This window comes from Solanum dulcamara, chromosome 3 (genome assembly GCF_947179165.1).
Source record: "Solanum dulcamara chromosome 3, daSolDulc1.2, whole genome shotgun sequence".
Classification (NCBI taxonomy): Eukaryota; Viridiplantae; Streptophyta; class Magnoliopsida; order Solanales; family Solanaceae; genus Solanum; species Solanum dulcamara.
The window spans coordinates 81,979,824-81,994,574 of NC_077239.1; the positions used below are offsets into that span (position 1 = coordinate 81,979,824).

At 34.8% G+C, this 14,751-nt stretch overlaps 3 protein-coding genes across 3 annotated transcripts; 2 read left to right on the forward strand and 1 right to left on the reverse strand.

Annotated features, from left to right (window-relative positions):
* Positions 1–255: 255 nt before the first annotated feature.
* Positions 256–3,938, forward strand: LOC129883369 (uncharacterized). Its single transcript, XM_055958025.1, has 2 exons — positions 256–517; positions 3,445–3,938. Exons 1-2 carry the CDS (start codon positions 317–319, stop codon positions 3,625–3,627), a joined length of 384 nt encoding a protein of 127 aa, XP_055814000.1. The 5' UTR covers positions 256–316; the 3' UTR covers positions 3,628–3,938.
* An 82-nt stretch (positions 3,939–4,020) lies between these two features.
* On the reverse strand, positions 4,021–7,540 carry LOC129883368 (metacaspase-4-like). The gene is made up of 2 exons (XM_055958024.1): positions 7,084–7,540; positions 4,021–5,265 (listed from the first exon to the last, which is right to left on the reverse strand). The coding sequence occupies exons 1-2, from the start codon at positions 7,427–7,429 to the stop codon at positions 4,361–4,363; spliced, it is 1,251 nt and encodes a 416-aa protein (XP_055813999.1). The 5' UTR covers positions 7,430–7,540; the 3' UTR covers positions 4,021–4,360.
* A 2,743-nt stretch (positions 7,541–10,283) lies between these two features.
* On the forward strand, positions 10,284–14,428 carry LOC129883371 (putative late blight resistance protein homolog R1A-3). Its single transcript, XM_055958026.1, has 2 exons — positions 10,284–14,227; positions 14,299–14,428. The coding sequence occupies exons 1-2, from the start codon at positions 10,487–10,489 to the stop codon at positions 14,326–14,328; spliced, it is 3,771 nt and encodes a 1,256-aa protein (XP_055814001.1). The 5' UTR covers positions 10,284–10,486; the 3' UTR covers positions 14,329–14,428.
* Positions 14,429–14,751: the final 323 nt, after the last annotated feature.

Genomic DNA, 14,751 nt, shown 5'->3' on the forward strand with positions numbered 1-14,751 from the left:
TTTTATATCGTTCTAGTGGCTAGTGCAAAGTTCTTTTTATTATTGTTTTTACGATTTTAAGGGACGTTCTTGATGTTTAATATTAAATCTTTTATTTTCATTATTTTTATTAAATTTATAAATATAAATACTTGACGGAGATTAAAATCTTAAACTTTTGGCAATTAATGCATACCTGAGGACTATTTTGAATCTTCCTCAAACATAAAGGACCACTTTTGTTATTTTAAAGCTTAAAATATTGTGTGTTTCGTTTATTCCTTTTTTGCAATGTTGTACTCTAGAAAATTGTTGAGAGAATTCATCAGAAAAGTCGATGTCGATTCTGTGGGAGAAGAGTGGAACATGGCGGTGGTTAGTGAGGAGAACGAAGGAATCGAAGCCTTTCTTCATCGGATTCGCCACTGTTTGCGGCGTCATTCCGGGGATTATTGGTTTCTGCGTTATGTCAGCCACCAATACTCGCAGTCCTGAACTTGAAGCCAAACTTCGTCAGAACGCTCGACCCGAAACGCTAGTATGTTCTCTTCCCTTTCGAATAATGATAATGTTAGTATCAGATCAGTTTGTGATTGAGTGTTTCATGTCTTTTGAAAGTTGTACCTTCTGCTATTTTGATAGTACGGGAAATTGCTTTGGATTATCAATGTGTATTAGACTTTTACGGCCTAGTAGTATTATAATTGCCAGATAAATATCTGATTCATATGTGTTGTAGCTTCTGCTCTGATGATTGTACGTGAAATTGCTTCCCCTAGTAGTATTTTTGTTATTATCGGATGAGTATCTGTAGGTAAATTGATTTTGCATTATCGGCTCTTATTGTGTGTTGTACTCCCTTTGGCATATGGTTTTGCCTAGTCTACTGTCATGTCCAGATGAGTATCTACTTTGTATGTGCTGTATATTGTGCTTTAATGATTGGATGGAAATTGTGGTGTCATTATCATTTCCTAATGTGTATTAGAGCCCCCTCGCCTAGTAATATTGTTATTACCTGATGAGTGTCTGATTCATATGTGTTGTAGTTCTGCAGTTATGGTTGTACGTAAATTGACTTGGTGTTGTCGGTTCTTAATTGTTTATTGTACTCCCTTTGGCCTTTGCCTAGCTAAGTGTTATTACAGGAGCTTCTTCCATCTGGTAGGATGAGTGTATCTGTTTCACATGTGTTGTAAATTCTGCTCTGATGATTGTACCGAGAATTGCCTTGTTATTTTCATTTCCTAATGTGTTTTACAGTCCCGTTCGCCTAGAAGTATTGTTTTTACCAGATGAGTATTGATTCATATGTGTTGTAGCTTCTGCAGTTTTGTGTTATCGGTTCTTGTTGTGTATTGTACTCCCTTTGGCCTTTGCCTAGCTAATTGTTATTACCAGGACATCTTTCATAACAGTTAGCTAGGCAAAGGCCTTTGAAAGATGCTCTGTTACTAGTAATGCTATATCTGGAGCAAACATTCATCTGGCGAGATCAGTATGCGCCTCATGTCTATTGTACATTCTGCTGTGATGATTATGCTTTTTGATCTGTCAAAATGAAAAGTAACCTGGCAATATCATTTGATAATGTTTCTTGTTGTTTGATGTACTTGTTCCTTTAAAAAGAAAATGATGTTTGGAGCTTTATTTTTAGTGTAGATAAAGTAATTGATATTTAACTTATAGAAAATAGCAATCAATAACCAGTCTTGGTAGATAGAGAATGAAGAGTGTAAAGGAATTGAATTACTTCTGAGCATTTGGTTGGAACACTTCCTCTATATTTATTTATTTATTGATAGGTTCCTCTGTATGTTTTATGAGACACCATATGACAGGTCAGGGAGTTTTAAGATATTAGATTGACAGGGTTATTTTCTAAGTAGTAGTCGAAACAAATATTAAAATGTTGAAATCCTGGGATTCCACAAGATTTGTTCAGAGAGACAAAAAAGTGGAGGCCTGGATGGTATGTTGAGGAACTGGGGAATACATTATAAGTGGAATGGAAGAGGACCGGGTTGAAAGAACTTTCATTGAGAAAAGGTATGGCTTGCTATCTAAGCAGTGCAGGAAACGAAGTCTCTGGATCTCAATAGTTTCACCAAGGGCTGTTTGTTGAATATGTTGACCTATCAATTTTTTCTTGATGAAGTAAGTAATATCATTAGAAAGCATAACGAAGATGCAAATAGAACATAGTAACAAAGATGGTGATTCACTAGCTCTATAAAAGGCATCAAGAAGATGTTGACCAATCATTAAGGAAGATTCGAAGACCATCTTCAAGTATTTCCTTAAGGTGGAGAAACTAGATAGAAGCCTAAATGCGATTTTTATTGCTATAATCCCTGAAGAGGAAAGGGGTGGTGATTAGAGTTTTTTGCCCTATAATTCTATTTGGAAATAGTTACAAGATTATTGCCAAAATCCTCAATGGAAGGTTGAGGGCAATAATAGACAAATTGGTATCTAAATCACAAATCCTTTTCTTTGTGGGAGTGCTAGTAGCTAATATGAGCTCGGAGTCCAAGATAAAGTCTATTGAGGCTGGGGTGATGTGCAAATTAGACTTCAAGGCATATGACCATGTTAGCTTGCCTTTCTTGCTAAAGCTGCTTGAGAGCACGGGTTAGATAGGTTGACTTGTGCATATTAAGCTGTAAACGACCAGGATGTTATACCTTTTAATGTACAGATTCTACCAGCATTTTGGACCGTCAGGTAGAAAAATCTCTCACTATCTACCTTGGCTTGCCTTTGGGTGCCATGGGCCATGCCAGGGTCAGTAAACGGAGCATCAGAATGTTGGCAAGAGCAGAGAATTGTTGCGAAGGCAAATAGACAGATATGGATAACGATTCCAGCTTGTTTGTTTGGAACTTGTAAATTGGAAAGGGAGGACAACTCCAAAGAACCTCTATTCAGTGAAGTGGCTCGACTGCTGAGCAATAAAGCTTAATTCCAAACCCTTTTCTTCCTATTACAATAGCCCCTTTTCTTTTCTAGTTTGGTTTTGAATGATATGTAGGTGAAGTCCCCAGACATTGAGATGAACACAGCATTTGAATATACCCATTTATGTCTTGTCTTCGTTGAAAATTAAAACCGAGTTGTGAGCACCTTCTCATAACTTTGGTTTACACCTTTGATGAAATCGGCCACCGCCGTCTATGGGAACTACAAATAGCTATAATGTTTACTTCTCTATCTTGTTCAGTCTTTTGCTGTTAGAAAGTATCGACTTTGGCTTTTTTTATGAAGAGAGTTTGGGAAGGGAGTGACAAGTTTATGTTTTCTTCTTGCACCAAATTGACCAACTGACTTAAACCTTTACAGTAGATAAAAAAATAATTGGCTCACAGTGGTTTCTTCTGGTCTCATTGGCTTGTTTTATATCTTAGTACTTTTGACTTATGGTGTTGAATTCCTAAACATATATTGTTTTGGTTTTCCTAACAGATGATGGGTAAAGTTAATAAAGAGAGGTTGGCTGAGTACCTCGGCGAACTGCAGAGAAAGGAGAACACAAATGACAGATATGTTGCAGCTCTAAAGGGTGAAACGTTGACAAGGAAACCTTACCAGAGAATTCAAACAGTCCCAAATCCAAGTGATATTGAAGCAAAGAAGGAACAAAAGTAAATTGCTGCTTAGCCGGGTTTGTTGCTTTAGTTTGGTACTGCTTTTCCCCGTGGATAAAGCTTTGGAATGGAGTCGTGGACACAACTGGAGTGAAATTTGAAGAATGTCGTTTGTCGAATGAGTGAAATCTGATTGAACTTTAAATAATCATATCTTAGTTCTAGCGGGAGTAACTTGTTTACATGCATTGCGATATTGTGTTAGGCGTGCAAAGATTTGTTGTACTTCAGTTATGAAATTGAGAACAATATCTCAACTTGAATTGAATATGTATTTTCCAAGTTGTGGTATGGAAGTGCTATTCAAGTGAATATTTTCCTATGTGTAAACCAAAATTTTAAAATTCTGTTCCCTAGTTTCACAAGGCAAAGGGTCAATTTTTTGAGGACATCATAAGAAATTCATACATTCAGGTGCGTTAAATTAATAACACATTCAGTATACAAAACAAGTTCTCCAGATTAGACTTTCCAAATTTCCAAAACAATACCCAAAACGCGGTTCTTTAATACCTTATTCTCTGGCCAATTTTTTTTTTTAATAAAAAAGGGAAAAAAAAGAGCCAAATAATACACATTCACATGATGGAGAATGGTTCTATAACACCAGACTTGAAGAGCTACAGCAACATTAGCACAAACAATCACACAAATAAACAAAAGGATGATGTTTTATAACACCTCGTTGACTTCACACTCGTTTTTTGACAGCTACTCGAGAAGGCACAGCAGAATCAACACACAAAAGAAGCATCAACGTGATGATCATCGCAGTAGAGGCCTGGACGTTGTGTGAAGCCTTGTTTCTGCATCTTTTTCCTAGCCTTGCTAACAAGTTCCTCATTGGTAACTGGACCATCTGTTTCAGTCAGGATTTCCTGAATTGCGTTGCTTAGAGCACCATAAGATTCTCCGCCTGCAGGGGTGGCATCCGCAGATGTTTCGTCCGTTTGACACCCACTGACGAGAATGCCACTGTCCGGAAGACCTCTACTACCTGAACCGGCATAAACCTCCTGCTTACCTTCAACGTGTGTATCCATAGCCGGTTTTGCATAGCTCTCATCATTTTCATCAAGTTTCTGTTTCAGAAACTCTTGAGCCAAGCTACCAACCATACCCATGAACCCACCGCCTTCACCATGCTCGTTATTCTTTTGTAGCTTGTTAAAAATGACTTTCATGAATTTCTTCACCTTAGGACTTGCATCTTCACCAAAAACGTCAAAGAGTGTTGGCCTAAGTTTCCCAACATCAATGTCATCCTTACCGGTTTTCTCCTTAAGTATCTCGATTAGAGTGGAAAGAGGCAAGGACTTGCTCTTCACACGGACTTGATTCCCGTCTTCCGTCTCAATCACACTAGTCTCAGCAAAATTCTCCTCTTCTTCCTCATGGCGATGGTGGCGACGTGGAAGGTGGATACCCCGGGATTCAAATGCATCTTCAACATTTCGACGTAAGAAATTCTTGAATCCAAAACCAGATCCATGGCCTTCATCGTCCTCGCCTTGCTTGTGGCTCTCCCCTATCTGCTCTTTAGCTTTGTCAATGAGGCCGCCACTGTGGCATGAGTCAGATACAATTGTGATCCGGCAACCTTCAGGAACTTTGTCCACGAGCTCTCTAAAATCATCATCTGATCAAGGATGAAAAAACACATCCAACAGTTTCAATATTAATCGCTTGGTACTTTTCCAATAATATTAAAACCAAGAGGCAATAAATTCTATAGCCATGTGTGTATCAGAAATCAAGGGTAAGGTTTGAGTACACTCCACCCTTTCTAGACCCCACTTGTGGGAACTGAGGAAGTTACTAGATTTTCCTGCACACTTCATTCACACTTTTTTCATTTTTTCGTCATTCCGAGATCCGAAGTTCTCAATTCTAATACTACTATTAACTTCCCAAGTTTGCTTTTTCACAATATCTATATCCACCTGAGTTGTTAACAAAAACAGATGAATTGCACTATCTGAATATCATACACAAATTTGTGGGGAATTTACATTCCTAGATATTCCTGCATTTTACCAGAACTTTGTAGTAAAGTTACAATTATTAGTTTTTAATCAAATCAATGGTAAAGTTACTAATTCGACATTCAAATAAGTAAAATACCAATCCCTCTACACACCAAGTATTCTCCTCTTTTTATGCCAACTTTTCCTCATCCCCATTCAAACAATTTCAATAACTCTAGACCCAAATTTTCTAATTTCCAAATCCTAGTTCCCCATTTCACAGATCTCCCTAAAACTCGGGAGCCATCTCAATAATCATCAAAACAGACCAACCTAGCGCTTTCAAGATCCTTCTTGTCAAATACCCTATGATGATCTCAATCTCAAATTATTCTACAAATCACACAAAAAAAAAACAAATTTGGGAACAAACACATGATTTTGATCAAAGAAATAGTTAAGTACTTGTAAATGAGATTCATATCACAATGAAGTAAACTTTACTCCATCTTTTTTCACCAACGTTTCCTCATCCCCATCCAACAGTTTCAATTACTCTAGAGATCCAAATTCTCATTCCTAAACTCCCATTTCCTCATTTCACAAATCTCCCTAATCTCCGATCCACCTGAATTATCACCAAAACAGATCAACTGAACCTTTCAAGATCATTTTTTCCAGATCTCAATCTCCTAGATTCCTACCACAGCGACTCCACCAACACCACCCCCACCCCAAACAAACAAAAAGCAAATTTTGGAGCAAACCAATGATTTAGATCAAAACAATACAAGTACCACCAATAAAATTCAATACACAACACAAAAAATCAAGTTTTGGAACAAACCCATGATTTAGATCAAAGCAATACACGTAACCCCCAACAAAATTCACCACACACAAAAAAAAGTAAAACCAATCTTGAAACAAACCCATGATTTAGATAAGTACAATCTCAGTAGCTCAGTTGATTAGCTATCCTAGCTTGTAATCCCCTCCTGCATTTCCCTACCCCAATCTTTAAACATAATGATTTAGATCAAAGCAATACAAGTAACCCCCAACAAAATTCAACACACACAAAAAAAACAATCTTGGAACAAACCCATAATTTAGATCAAGTACAATATTACTACCACCTGAGTGCTCGATTCCCCCACCTCATAATCCCCTACCCCCAATCTTCAAACATAATGATTTAGATCAAAGCAATACAAGTACCATCAATAAAATTCAACACACACACACCACAAAAAAACAAATTTTGGAACAAACCCATGATTTAGATCAAAGCAATACAACTAACCCCAACAAAATTCAACACACAAAAAAAAACCAATCTTGGAACAAACCCATGCTTTAGATTACTAGCTCAGTTGATGAACTACCTGACAGCTCAATTCCCCACCTCACAATCCCCTCCCCCATTTCCCTACCCCCAATCTTCAAACAAAAACAAAATACTTTAAATCAAAGAAATACTCAAGTACCTGTAATAAGATTCATATCACAAGGAACAATACACTCATCATAACCAGTATCATCTTCTTCACCCGTTTCAGCAGGTAACCTAGTTCCATGTCCGCTATAATGCACAAACAAACAATCCCCTGATTCAGCAGATCCAACAAGATCCAATAAAGCCTTACGTATGTTCCGACCAGTTGGTTGTATGTATGAATCATCAGTATCTATAAGAACAGTAATATCTTCCTCAGAAAATCCATAACGGTTCAATAAACAATTGTACATTCGATTGACATCGTTAATACAGCCTCTAAGTTCTGCTTTTGTTCCTGGATAGTTGATTCCGATTAACACTGCCTTTTTCGCCATTGAAATTTTGAAGATAAAAAAAAAATTGAATCTTTAGTTTACAAAATTTTGAGATTTTTGGGGATTGTTGATTGAATTATTTGAGGTTTTTGTGTTTTTTTTAAAGTCAAAGGTTGGCGGGACCCAAGTAATTAAAAGTTTTTAAAGTTGGGACCCACCATATGGACACGTGGATATTTTTATTTATATTTTAGTTTCTTTTTGGTATTGTAACTGTTTTGGGACATGACTGTTTTAGAGTTTGATCTATAAATGAGAATAATGACTTTTAAGATCGTTATTGTTAATAACGTTTTATATATAATTTTTACTTGTAAAAGAATGAAATACTTTCTATATATTACTAAAAAATATGTTTATATTAGGTTTGAAATTCTGGAGAAAAGAAATGTATTTTCTTTGGTTCAATTTAAATGATATTGTTTGATCGGATATAAAATTTAAGAAATAAAAGAGATTTTATTATGTTCATCAAAGCATTTTTATTAGGATCACTATCGTGTTTACTGTTAGTTGATTTTTATTTCATAATAAAATATTAAGTGAAATCTAATAAGGATAAACATGGATGATGTCATTAAATAGTTACTTCCTCCGCCCCTATTTACTTGTCAAATATTTCTTAATTTGATTTTTTTTTACTTGTCAATTTTGACAAATTAAGAAAGGATAATTTTTTCTTCTTATTATATCCTCAATTTATTAGCATTGAGTTAATGTCTTTGAAAATATAATGAGTAAATATGTTTAAAATTCTATCAATTAATAGGGGTAAAATGGTAAACTCACTATATTAATTATTATTTTCTTAATAGAGGTGTCAAGGCAAAATTTGATAAGTAAAAAGAAACGGAGAGAATATAAAATAAGAAAATGTGATATTCTATTTGGCACGAACTAAAAAAGAATAGGTGACACATGAATTGCGACAAAAAAATACTATTTTTTCGTAAATTAATTTAAATAGTGGATTATTTCAATCAAAAATTCTCTTTAAACACTAATATTTATTGCATCTTTATGTATGGGTAAAAATATTTTTTCTTTTTTACTACTAGTATTGTCTATTGATTAGGAGTTTAAAGCAATTTAGTAAACGTTAAGTTTTGTCTATAACACAAGAGTTATAGATCATGTTATAAATTAAAACTGTGACATGGTGTTCAATATATCTCATGGTGTATAAGTTGTTCTCAAATTTCTTATAAATTTTATCTATAAGATAAAAATTATAGAATATCTCATAAATCAGACACAATAAAGTAGAATAATGTGTTTTCCATAAAGCATATATTATGATTCTAAAAGTCTCTAAACTACTCCTTCTATTTTATATTAATTGAATTTCTAAGATAATGTACACATATTAAAAAAAGCATTAAAGGACAAAATTTGAATCATATTTTTTTTATTACCCTTTTGTTTAATCAACCTCATAAACAAGATTAAATCTGAAATTATAAATACAATGAGTCTTTTATTGGAGTATAACTTTGTAAGTATTGTAGTTTAACTTCTAGAAAAATTACAAAACTTCATTAATACAATGGGTAAATATGGAAAAAGTTTCAAACATTTCTCTTGAATTTTGAATAATTTAACTATTTTGAACAATAAAAAAAATTCTAAAAATTCAGTTAATCTGGAATAGAGAGAGTATGATTTTGCTTATAAGATTGAAATTGTGTTACCATAGGGAAAAAATTGTAATTATGAAGTCTATGAATTATGTTTTGTCTTTTACATAAGAGTTGTACAGTATCACACGAGTAAAGTCTCTGGGCTAAATTTTGTTGATGAATAGCAAAAACATACCACAATTACACACTTTCATATTATTAATTTTTTTTAAAAAAATAAAATAAATAAAGGCACTGCATATTTCCCAAAGGAGAAAAGTACTATTACTAGTTTTCCTCCAAGTGAATTTGTTTAAGAGAATTGTTGATTTTTTTTTTAATTTTTGCTTTTTATTTATATTTTTTAATTGATAATTTTAAGTGAGTTAATTGATTATATTTATGAATTTATTTTAAGTTATTTGTATTTTCAAAAATAGTTTGAGAATAACTAAAAGGGCAAAAAGTGAAAAGTGGTGTTCATCAATGTGGTGTTTTGAGATATTCTGATATCTTGTATTATAAACGATGAATTGCTCATTCGGTAAGTCATAAGAATTGGAGAAATTTTGATATAGTATTCACAATTTGTGAGTTTTCATGTTTATGAGAAAAAATATACCTAAAGAAATTTAAATTGCATGTCCGACCCAATACCCCAACAATAAAATCCCTTAATTATATGCTAAGCAAATATCAAAGAGGTACATAATTTAAGTATGAGACTAGCAAATCAGATATAATTTTGAGGGATTTTCCTAAAGAGTCATTTAGTATAAGGTATAAGGTATAATAATAATTTTGAAATAAACTATAGGATTATTTTATTTTGCGTTTGATTTGAAATATTAAATAGCCTTTGAATTATTTATTCTATTATTACAATAAAATATATTATTCCATATATTTTATGAAATAAGTTATCTCAAAATAATTATTTTTGAAATAATTTATTCTAAACCAAACGATTTAAAGGATAAGACAAGTTATATAGCTGTATTTATTGAGCCACTATACAGCTGCCACCTAAAGCAACTTGGTACTACAATTCATATTTTGTTAGGTATAAGAATTATTAGAGAGAGAAACTCTTCCTTCTTTCCTTCAAACTTTCAAATCTCATCCATTTCATTTCAATATAACTTTTTCAACAATATTAATTATCATCTGTTTTGCTCCGTTTTATGATTGGATCAGAAATTGTTAACTAACCGTAAGTTATCTTCTTCATGAATTACTTTTTTCCCATAGACACACAGTTAGAGAGTTGATTTCTTAAATAATCCATTCAACTAATAGTTAGTATGTAAGAAAATTGAAAACAAGAAGAAAAGCGATATTTTGAGATAATTACTATTAGTTAAGCCACAATATGAAAAGAGTAAATATAACTTTTCAGAAGCCTTAACATAGCTTCAAACACTAGATATTGAAAGACATGAACCTAATTCCAAGAGTTGGTGAACTTGCAGGAATTTTTCTACATAAGATGGCTGAAAATGAAATTGAGGAAACATTAGATCAGCTAAGAAGGATAAAGAGTGGAGGTAATATGGGTAGCTTCTACATTTGTGAAATTACGAAAATTGAAATGATGCTGAGAGTTTTTACAACCTGCATAAAGTATCATGTTCTTTTGCCTGATTCCTTAGTCAAACTCACAAAGAATGCCGAAGGGACTGTGCAAATGCTTCTCGAGGTATTTGATGGGATTCCAGATGAATGTAAAACTAACCTTAACCTGGAAAGGCTACAATCACATTTGTTGGAATTCTTTGAAGGTAATACTAGTTTAAGTTACAATTATGAGTTGAGTGATTTTGATCTGTCAGAATATATGGATTGCCTCGGAAAGAATCTAAATGATGTACTGATGATTTGCCTGGAAGAGCATAGGTTTGTAAGAGGCCTTGAAAGACACGGATTTGTAAAGAAACTGAAAATTATTCAAAAGAAAATGAGATTTTTGAGATACTTATATGCCACAGAGATAAATGGTTACGTCGACCATGAGAAGCTGGAATGTTTGGAGACTCGAATTAAGTTCATGGCTGACAATGTGGTACAGCTTTGCCTTGCTTATTTTGAACGGCATGAATATATGAATAAACCTCCATATCTATTATGCTTGATTAAGCTAGTGGAGCGGGAAATGGAGAAGATTTTTCTCACTGAACTAAAGGCTTCAAAATTTACTCAATCAAGAACTTTCAAGGACAAGAAATTACCAAAAGGATTTTCACATCATCTCCACAGTCTGCTGGTGTATCTCAGAAACAAAAAGCTCGAGAACTTTCCTAATAATGTCTCTGCTCAAAATATTGATGTGGCAATAGAGTTCTGGTTGGTTTTTCTTGATGCTGATGTGTCAAATCATGTTATTAATGGTAACTGGTTGAATGAAGTTATGGAAAAGGTTGGAGCTATAGCGGGTGATGTTCTATATGTAATTCAAAAGCTTCTTCCTAGCTCTATAAACAAAGATGACACTAGCAAAATAAGTCTTTGCTCGATACAGATATTGGAGAAAACTAAAGATCTGAAGGCACAAGTTGAGACTTACTACAAATCCTTAAAATTTACTCCATCTCAGTTCCCCACCTTTGGTGGATTGAGCTTTCTGGATTCTCTTTTAAGGAAATTGAATGAGATGTCAAAATCTAATTCTGGTTTAGATTTCCTGATGAAACCCCTTTTAGGGAATTTGAAGAAAGAGCTATCATCTCTTACATCCATTTTAGAGAAGGAGCTGTCATCTTTATCATCCATTTTCAGAGATGTCGCAAAGGTGCCCCATGAACATAAAATTCTTAAAAATCTTCAGAAACGTACCATCAATTTGGCATATGAAGCTGAGGTTGCCATTGACTCTATTCTTGCTCAGTATAATGCTTTTTTGCATATTTTTTGCTCACTTCCTACAATCTTAAAAGAGATCAACCAAATTAATGTGGAGGTGACTGAGATGTGGTCGGTGGATGTTGCTCTTAAGCCTCACTATGTGGTAGCGCCATTTAAACATCTGCCAACTCAACATAGCAATCCAGTGACTGATGAGGAGATAGTGGGTTTTGGGAATGACACAGAAAAAATGATTCAGTATCTGACTAGAGGTACAAATGAGCTAGACGTCGTCCCAATTGTAGGCATGGGGGGACAGGGGAAAACGACAATTGCTAGAAAGGTGTACAATAGTCACAACATTGTTTCTCATTTTGATGTTCGAGCATGGTGCACCGTTTCGCAATCATATAATCGGAGAGAGCTATTACAAAATATTTTTAGTCAAGTTACCGGTTCCAACTACAATGGAGATAAGGATGACATTCTTGCCGACATGTTGAGGAAAAGACTAATGGGAAAGAGATATCTCATTGTATTGGATGATATGTGGGATTGTATGGCATGGGATGACTTAAGGCTTTGTTTTCCGGATGTTGGAAATAGAAGCAGAATAGTAGTAACAACTCGACTTGAGGAAGTGGGTAAGCAAGTCAAGTACCATACTGATCTTTATTCTCTTCCATTCCTCACAACAGAAGAGAGTTGCAGATTGTTGCAGAAAAAAGTGTTTCAAAAGGAAGATTGCCCGCTGGAACTACAAGATGTGAGTCACGAAGTTGCAGAAAAATGCAAAGGATTGCCTCTAGTGGTCGTCTTGGTAGCTGGAATAATCAAAAAAAGGAAAATGGAAGAATCTTGGTGGAATGAGGTGAAAGATGCTTTATTTGACCATCTTGATCGTGAGTCGGAAGAATATAGTCGGGCGACTATGCAGTTGAGTTTTGATAACTTACCCGATTGTTTAAAGCCTTGTCTTCTTTATATGGGGATGTTTCCGGAGGATGCAAGAATTCCAGTGTCTAAATTGATAAGTCTATGGACTGCTGAAGGATTCGTGCAAAACATTGAATCTGCTGAAGATTACTTGATGGATCTCATCAGCAGTAACATGGTAATGGTTTCAAGGAGACGTTATAATGGTGAAGTCAAAGACTGTCAGGTTCATGATGTAGTGCTTCACTTTTGCTTGGAGAAGAGTAGAGAAGAAAAATTTATGGTAGCAGTGAAGGGGCATGCTAGCCAGTTTCAACCTTTGGATTGGAAGGAAAGTCGAGTGAGCTTCAGTTTCATTAAAGAGCTTTCCAAGTTTTCATATCTGGGCTCCAAAACACCAAAACCTTTCCACCAATCCTTAAGGTCACTGATAACGACCATACAAGGAGAATATTTTTATGGAGGATCTTTTTATGGGTTTCTCCTCTGTCAGATTAGTGAGTTGCGACTTCTTAAGGTCTTGGATTTGAGTTCTCATTTGGTGGATACTTTGTCGTCAGCTACATTCAAACCACTAATTCTCCTGAAGTACCTCGCAGTTTTTGTAAAGAAATTGTATTTTCATCCAGAATCACATCTGCCCCATCTAGAAACTTTAATTGTGGAGAATGAGGTTAAGGTACTATTACCAGCGTCTTTTTGGGAAATGGAAAAATTAAGGCATGTTGAGATTTATCATGCTGCTTTTGAGGATAAGCATGGGATGGTTGAAGGATCCACTAAATTGGAAAATTTGAGGATATTAAGGAAGGTTAGAGTTCCAGTTGATAGGGTGGATGTGTTATTAAGGAGGTGTCCTAATCTTCAAAAGCTTCGAATCAGGTTTGAGAACAATAAAGATTCTGCCGAGGCTTTTTGTCTTACATTGGAGAATCTTACCCAGCTTCAAATACTTCACCTTTCCTTTGAGCGTCCCATACTTCAAATACAGTTGCCGTCAAATTTAAAGAAGTTGGTACTATCAGGGCCTCATATAGAAAGTGCTATTTCCTTCATTGCGGGACTACCAAGCCTGGATTATCTCCAATTAAAATATATGGATTCAGAAGAGTGGTGCCTTGGAGATATTACTTTCCATAAACTTAAGTTGTTGAAACTGGTGCAGTTAGAAATCTCAAGGTGGGATGCCTCGGAGGAATCCTTTCCCCTGCTCGAAACACTTGTTATAAGCAGGTGTAACAAGCTCAAGGGGATCCCCCTTAGCTTTGCAGATATTCTAACACTGAAACAGATTAAGTTGATGTACTACCGCAACAACAAATCTCTGGAGGCTTCAGCTGTGAGAATTAAGGAAGAAGCCGAAGCGACTGAAGGAAATGACCGTATTGATATCACTATCGAAGTAAGTAGAAATGTACAAACTCGTATGTTCTGTTTTTGAGTATCAACGTTCATCTATTATGTTCAATGCAGGATTTCCGAGGACGGATAAGGCGGCTGTGAATCAATTTCAAACTCAAACTCATGAGGATTTGTTTGAATTTGACAACTGCAGCAAAAGCAGAGACAGTCTATCGTGCGGCTTGTTTGTAACATTAGTACCGATTGCTAAGTTTGTACTAGGAAATCTTTCGCTGACTTGAGGACTATTTTGTATCTTCCTCAAACATAAAGGACCATTTTTCATAAATGCTGTGTTACTAGCAATGGTATATCTGGAGGTGAGATGAGTATGCGCCTCATGTCTATTGTACATTCTGCTTTTTGATCTGTCAAAATGAACTGTCTATTGTATAACCTGTTTTCCATACAGCATATATTATGATTCTAAAAGTCTATAAACTACGATTGGGCAAAAATTCATATAACATTTTCCTACTTCTTTTTTTAAATCTTCTTATATTTATTCATGTTCATCAATTGCTA